At 40.5% G+C, this 8,420-nt stretch overlaps 1 protein-coding gene across 1 annotated transcript in view; it reads right to left on the minus strand.

Annotated features, from left to right (window-relative positions):
• Positions 1-2,262: 2,262 nt before the first annotated feature.
• ELP3 (elongator acetyltransferase complex subunit 3) overlaps positions 2,263-8,420 on the minus strand; it is an 88,632-nt gene continuing 82,474 nt past the window's right edge. The window contains exon 14 of the mRNA XM_005857883.2: positions 2,263-2,956. Coding sequence (XP_005857945.1) covers positions 2,877-2,956 — 80 coding nt within the window. The 3' untranslated portion in view covers positions 2,263-2,876. The remainder of the gene's footprint in view (positions 2,957-8,420) is intronic.

Consider the following 8,420-nt stretch of genomic DNA (forward strand, 5'->3'; position numbering starts at 1 on the left):
AGAGCCTAGATCACGAGGTCTTTCATAAACTCGGGGGTCTGTGAGTTCTTTATGAATAGATGTTTTTCAATTTAATGAGTCTCACAAAAAATCTTTGGAAATGAAAAATTTGCAATTTGAAGGATATTTTTAGAGAACAGGCTTTGTTTTTTATTAATCCTCACACAAGGATATTTTCCACTGATGTTTAGAGTGGAAGGGAGGGGGGAGAGACAGCCGAGAGAGAAACAGCGATGTGAAAGAGACATCGGTATGTTGCCTCCTGCATGCACCCAGACTGAGGCTGGGGATCAAGCCTGCAACTGAGGTACGTGACCTTGACTGCAATGGAACCCACGACCCCTCAGTCTGCAGACCAACACTCTGTCTTCTGAGTCAAACCGGCCAGGGCCATCTCAGTATTCTTTTGAGCCTGTGGAAATTTTTTCCTTTAAAGGGGGTTCATTCTTTCCCACATTTGAGAAACTGAGCTTTATTCTTTCACTGGGTGATATGGATCTTTTTTTTTTTTAATCTCATTTTCTATTCAAATAGATTTCAGTCTGTTCTTAATTTTTTTTTTTTTTAACTCTCCAGGTGATATCACAAGAAGCTGAACTAAGCAGAGCTATTTGGTTTGAGGTGGTTGCTCAGCTGTTCGATACAGATCAGGAACCCAAGGTGCAGCTTTCAAGGTTTAATACAGAGGCCGCAGGGTCCTGCCTAAGGGATCTTTCTTATGAGGCGGCTGCTCTACTGAGGAGCACCCATTTCTGGGAGGGCCAGGCCAGCCAGGCCACCGGAGTGCCAATGCCACGAATGCCAGGAGAGGTCCTTGGCAGTCAGCAGAGAAGCTGGTACTAGTGACAGAACGCTGCAGGGACTGCACCCCCGGGAAGCTTGAGAAGCTCCGCATCTTTGCTCGAGGCTAGGAGACTCACTCCTAGCACGGCTGGGGATGAGCGAGGTAGGTACTCCTGAGCCCTGAATGAAAATCCAGATGAAACAATGACTTATCCATTAGAAACAGGCAATTTTGTCTTAAAAACTTGCTCTAAAGTGTCATTTTACAATGAACCTTACATGTGAAAGTCCTTTTACAACTTTACAAAGGACCTGCTTGCACCTCACACAGTTTGACACATGTAGGTGAAGAGGACAGATGAGAAATTGGAGGTGCAGAGACTTTGGTGGAGGCAAGCCTGGGCCGGCACGCTCTTCCTTCTAGCTCGTCATGTGTGCTAACAGCCATCACAGTATATGCTTTGTTAGCTTAACAGTTTTATTTTTAAAGGAAACACACACATAATTGAGAAGCAGCTAAGTACCCTAAACTATGCTCATGGAAAGCCTCTGGCTCCACCGAGCCCACGGGAAGGCAGTGCCATTTGCCTTGTGGCAGTTGAATGAAACGGCAGACAGCACCCAGGGGGAAGTGAACAGTGTCACAGGCGGGAAACAACCCTGCAAATTCATGGCAAATGCCACCGCATTTACAGGGAGAGGATCAGCGGTTCTCAACCTGTGGGTCGCGACCCCTTTGGCGGTCAAACAACCCTTTCACAGGGGTCGCCTAAGACCATCCTGCATATCAGGTATTTACATTATGATTCATAACAGTAGCAACATTACAGTTATGAAGTAGCAACGAAAATAATTTTATGGTTGGGTCACAAGAGGAACTGTATTTAAAGGGCCAAAGGTTGAGAACCACTGCCTTATATGATCCTTCTCTGTTTGTCGGTTTTATTTTTTGTACCTTTGAGAAGAATCAATCCCATTTAATAAACCTTGTGAAACGCCACAGCAGCCGAGAGACATAGGGTTCAGCCATGCTCTCAGGAACTGACCCGCTCCAGGCGGAGTCTCCTTAGATAACCTGGGACTTACGAGACAGTTCAACAAGGTGGAGCTGGGAGAAGCCAGTCTTTTTCCTATCTTTAGATTTGGGCCTGTTCCGCATTACCGTTTTTAGTTTTGCTTTCATATGAGTTGAACTCTTATCTTTATCCATTTAAAGCAAACCGAAATTCATCTTGAAGAATTAAAATGCAGGGAACAGCTCCTGTGGGAGGGCATCTTCACTTAGGGCCACACCACCTAAGACACACGCATGCCCGACTCCGCCTGCTCAGGAGAGACAGAAGGAGAAGCCAATCGTTTCTCTGGGCGTAGGTGCTGCCCACACTGTTCTGCAGTTGTAAAGAGAGTAGGAAGTAGAGACAAAAAAACTGTGAAATTAAGGACGTTCGTAATGGCCCACTGTAAAATGAAAAGGGCTGGTTTCAAGCTTGAAACATAAACATATGTCAACTCCTCTCTCCATCACACAGTTACTGCAAACATCACAGAAACCAGAATGACTTGCAATAAAAGGAAAGCTCATTTTTGTGTGCTGGAATGCTTCTGTGTTTAAGTCCAGAGTTCAAAATCGGTCAGTTTTCATGTGTTCAACCTGCCTTTTTGTCCCTATACCATATAAATAAGTTTCTCCTAACTTTGCTCCTACCCACCATCTAGTTTTATTTCATGAAGTATGGAACCCAAATGAGTTGACTAATTTGCTTTTGTCAGTCCGAGTAAGTCACTTGCTGGCCACATGCAGAATTTAGAAACTGGGTGCATGACTTAGCCTTGAAAACTGGAGTGACTTCTTGACAACACACAGGTCGGGGCACAGGAGCGCCGAGCGCCAGAGGCTCCATGCTTGGTCACCAGACGCCCGGTCGTGCCCTGAGAGCAGTTTCCAGTCTCCGCAGCTGCAGGATGAGGGTGAAGCTTCTCGCCAAGGGGACAGGGTAGGTCCATTTGCTTTGCTCAGCCTCTCCGTTGAATATTCAGGATACCTGGAATCTCCACTTCCTGCCAGAAACACTGCATCAGGTGGACTATTGAAGCTAATATTTTAGCGTCTTCACCATGTATGGGCCTTGTAACCGGTAGCCAATCTTTCTGTAATAATTCCTGGTGCCAACCCCTGTGAAGAAGCAAAACTATAAAAGTAAGAATCTCTAATATGCATAACCATAGCAACCCTCAAAAGCCACCAAACACTCCCTCCTAGCCACTCTCCCCTCTCCCACTCACAGACCACACTGTGTTTCAGATTGAATCTTACTTTAATAAGTTTGGACCATTTCTATTATTTTGAATTCAAGGTGCTGTCTTTCAGAGGCTAGATATGTGAGATGTCTTCACTCCAATGAAGCCCAACAGCAGTATGCTTTCTAGGAAGCTGAGAGACAAGAGGTGCGGGAAAACGGGGTTTCCACAGAGCGCCAGGAGTGAAGGTTTGTTGCGCTTTACTCCCAGGGCCTACTCACTCCTCGCGGGCGACAACTTCAGCAAAATATCATCAGTCACATTAAATTAATGCAACTTAATTTCATTAGTCTTATAGTTTTGTTTTTATTAATTGATTTATTTTGATACATGATCAGTATAAGCACCTGGAGTTTATACCAGTTTTATGTTTGCAAACATTGAAGGAACATTAGCTAATTTAAGTCAATCCAAAGTACAACACAATCAAGAAGCTGAGCCCATAGGAAGATAAAGATGGCTTATGTAATAGTCTCTTAGAGGGTGGTTAAGAGAATGGGCTTTTGATCTGTTAGAGAAGGCCTGGACCTGTCATTTTATCGTCTGTAACGATGTACCTATGTGTTAAGGATGCTGAGTATTCAATGAGGTAGTCCATGAAATGTGATTAGTCTAGCTTGGAAAAGGCCAATTCCTCAGAAACATTGGCTGTTATTGTTATTATTTTAAAGCTTTTCATGATCTAGTATCTGATTATATTTCCATCTTCTGCAACTACTCTCTCCTTAAACACTATGCTCCAGGCTGGAGTGAATTTTTAATTTTTCTAAGTTCCTGTGAGTGTCTGCCTCTTTCCTCATGTTGTTCCCTCTGGCAAATTAACTGAACCTCAGGAGGGAGTTGTGGGAACCTACAATTTATAGCCCTTTGGTTAGAAGCACAGGTAACAACCTAGCCTCGTGACTGGAATCTGAAGTGGGAGCAGTCTTGTGGGACTGAGCCCTTCAGCTGTGAGATCCGTCATTATCTCCAGGGAGACAGTGTCGGCATTGAGCTAAATTGTAGGACGCCCAGGTGGTGTTGCAGAACTGCCTGATGTGTGGAAACCTGTACGTCACGGGTCAGTAGTGTGGGGTCGTATTCAGAGCACTTCGTGTGACGTAAATGAAAAACAGAGTTTTCCTTACAGTGCTTTGCCCTCCACAATGGACTGTGATGGCTGGTCTGCCTCTTACGCAGGGTAAGCTCCATGTATCTTGTTCATCACTTTGTATTGCCAGTGATCAGTATTGTGCATGAAATCAAGTTAACTGTTAGTTCTCTCAAGTCTGGCCTAATTCTTTGGCCTAAACGTTTGCTATTTAGGAATAGGATTTCCTACCCCCTTCAAAAATTTTCAGGTACTAAACGAAACTGATGCAATGGAGCTAACAGAACCATATCTTGTGATAACAGGTCACTGGAGAATTAACCCTTTTAATCCAAGGATTGCTGTTACTCATAACCTTGTACAATATCACCTTGTCTTTGCATTCTAATCATTACTCTGTTCAACACTGTGGCCTGGGCTAGAGCGAGGAGAAGACATGAAGACTAATGTGCCAGGCAGTACAGCTCCGACCACTGAATACAGGACGACTTCTCAAAACCCTCATCAGAGGGGTGACACTTTATCAGATCCTCTATCCATCAGCATATCCTATGACCCAGCATTTATACTGTCAAGTGAAAAGAATTCTTACATCCAACAAATGACATGTTATTCATAATATCCCCAAAATCTATCAATAGAATAGATAAATTGTGGTATTTTAAAAAAATGGAATACTGTGCAGCAATGAAAAAGGTACAGCTATCTGCAACAACATGGGTGAGTATCATACCTTGTTTTGCATGAAAGAAACCAGATATAAAAGATTCCATTGCCCTGGCCAGGGTGCATACAATCAATGTATCTCTCTGTCTCCCCCTCCTCCCTGCCTTCCACTCTCTCTAAAAATCAATGGAAAAAATAACCTTGGGTAAGCATTAAAAAAAAAAAAAAAAAAAAGATTCCATCAGATAAAGGCAAAACTAATTTTATGGTGACAGAAATTAGAATATTGGTTACATTTGGAAGATAATATGGACTGAGAGTTCTCAAAATGTATCTTGATCTGAATTGGTAGTTACATGGGAACATACACATGCACAAACTAAGCGGTACACTTAAAATGTATTTTATTGCATGTATGTTATATCTCAATTTAAAAAACTCACATCCATTTAATAGAGGTTTCAATATGTTTTAAAAGCTCTATTTTGCCCAAAGAATTCTGTGAAAGAAGGCAGGAGGAGCAGGAAGAGAGTCAGATGGTTGAGAAATCACTGTCAGAATGATCGCTCTATCACACAGATGCCCCTGGAGTCATTCAACGCAGCGCTTTCCACTTCTAGAGTCCTACCTGCTAGAAACGATTCTTCCACTTCCCCTTCTCCCACTTGAAAATCCACATTCAAACTGAACTAGGCTCTGTGGCATAGCAGCATTCAATAGAGAACAGGAACATCAATGTTAAAACCCGACTTTTCCTCATCTTCAGTTACAGGTAGATACTATTAGCATGGGCAGGTGAACTAAGGATTTTGATCAAAGGAGAGACAGAACTGACTTATATTTGAAAGAGATCGGTCTGATTGCTGTTTTGAGAACAGAATGATAGAAAGCTCCAAGAGGTCAGGGAGTTTGATCTGTTCTAGTCACTGCAGAACTGCTAGTACCAGGAGCAATACCTGGCACATATTTAAAAACTCCAATATATTTTTTTTCAATGAATAAGTGATCAAGGGCAGAAACAGGGAGACCGGTTAAACTACTGGGATAATCTAGGAAGATATGGAAGTGGCTCAGAGCAAAGTCATGGTAGTGAAAAGTAGGCGGAGTTTTCATGCCCGGTCTGGTTTGCCCTTCAGCTTTAGTTCCTGCCACAAATGACCTTTCCCTATCCAAAAAGAAGCTGGGATTCATAACCCTGTCTCGATGCTAGCTGGTCTATCGTTTTGGTATTCATGCGGTGCTTTATTTCACTTTGGGGAGCACCTGCATACTGTCTACCTCCCCTCCTAGAATGTAAGTTCTTTGAAGTCAATGATGTCCATCATTAGGACTTAGCACAGTGTCTAGCATGTAATCAACATGCAGTAAATGCTTGCAGACTTACTGTCCGGGCATTCCACGTTTTATTGTGCTTTGTCTTACTGTGCTTCACTTTAAATGAACTTTACAGACTGTGTTTTCATCAACACTGAGGCAAAGTCCTCCACCAGCAAAAAGATTATGACTCGCTGAAGGCAGATGAATTAACACCATTAAAATGTCCATACTACCCAAAGCAATCTATAGATTCAATGCAAACCCTATAAGAGACTATTTTTTTCACAGAACTAGAATAGCCCTAAAATTTATATGGAACCACAAAAGACCCCAAATAGCCAAAATACTCTTGAGAAAGAGGAACAAGTTGGATGTATCCTGCTACCTGATATCAAACTATACTACAGGCTACATTAAGCAAAGCAGCAAGGTACTGGCATAAAAACAAACACACAGATCAATGGAACAGAATAGAGAGCCAAGAAATCAACCTAAACCTATATGCTCACTTAATTTATGACAAAGTAGGCAAGAATATACCAGTATACAAGGGGGTAAAGATAATCTCTTAAATAGTGTTAGGAAAACTGGAGACACATGCAAAAGCATGAAACTGGGCCACTTTTACCACATGCAAGAATAAACTCAAAATGGATTTAAGACTTAAATCTAAGACCCGGAATCATAGAAGAAAACAGGCAGTAAACAATCTGACATCGCTCTTAGTAACATACATATTTTTAGCTATATATTTCCTTGGGCAAGGGAAACAAAAGAAAAAACAAACAAATGTTTGATACTGAACTATAGAGCTTTTACACAGCAAAGAAAATCGTCAACAACAACAATAAAAGACAATCCACTGAATGGGAGAAGATAGTCACCAATGATACATATGATGAGTTAATATTCAAATATTTAAGGAACTCATACAACTTAACACCAAAAAAACAATCTGATTAAAAAATGAGCAGAGAAACTCAAAATTGATATTTCTTTCAAGAGGACATACAAATGGCCAAAAGACATATTAAAAGATGTTCAAAATTACTAATCATCAGGGAAATGCAAATTAAAACCACACTAAGGTATATCACCCGACACCTGTCAGAACAGCTATCAATAAATCAAGTGTTGGAGAGGATATAGAGAAAAGGGAATCCTTGTGCACTGTTAGAACTATAAAATGGTGCAACCACTATGGAAAACAGTATGAAGATGCCCCCCAAAATTAAAAATAGAACTACCATATGACCTAGAAATTCCACTTCTGGGTATTTATCTAAAGAAATCCAAAACACTTATTTGAAAAGATATGCTCTCATATGTTCATCATTGCATTATTTACAATAGCCAAGATATGGAAGCAACCTAAGTGCCCATTAATAGATGAAGAAGAAGATGTGGTACATATGTACAACAAACTATTACTCAGCTATAAAAAATAAAACCTTCCCATTTGTGACAACATGGCAAATACCATCTGATTTCATTTTTATGTGAAATCTCAAAAACTAAATGAACAAACAAAACAGAAATAAACTCAGAGATAGAGAACAAACTGATGATTGCCAGATAGGAGACGGTTTGAGTGAAAAAGCATGAAAGGATTAAAAAATATAAATTGCCAGTTATACAAATAGTCAAGGGAATGTAAAGTACAGCAGAGGGAACATGTCAATAATATTGTAATAACTCTGTATGCTGTCAGATGGCTACTAGACTTACCGGGGTGATCACTTTGTAAATTATATAAATGTCTAAGTACTATTGTACACTTAATACTAATATGATATTGTATGTCAACTGTACTTTAAAAAAATTTTCAAAACCCTAAAGATTCCATCAAAAAACTACTAGATTTAATAAATGAATTTGGCAACATAGCAGGATACAAAATTAACACCCAGAAATCTATGGCTTTTTTATATACCAATAATTAACAGAAAGAGAAACTAAAAAAACAATCCCATTTACCATTAAAACAAAAAAAATAAGATACCTAGAAATAAACTTAACTAAGGAGGTAAAAGACCTGTACTTGGAAAACTATAGGATGTTGAAAAAAGAGGTAGAAGAAGACATAAAGAGAAGAATATTCCGTGTTCATGGATTGGTAGAATCAACATCATTAAAATGTCCATAAGCGACAGCGATCCTGAGAAAGAAGAACAAAGTTGGCCGGATCACAATACCAGGTATCAAGCTATATTACAAAGCCACTGTTCTCAAAACTGCCTGGTACTGGCACAAGAACATACATATA

The sequence above is a fragment of the Myotis brandtii genome, unplaced genomic scaffold, assembly GCF_000412655.1.
Source record: "Myotis brandtii unplaced genomic scaffold, ASM41265v1 scaffold1148, whole genome shotgun sequence".
Lineage (NCBI taxonomy): Eukaryota > Metazoa > Chordata > Mammalia > Chiroptera > Vespertilionidae > Myotis > Myotis brandtii.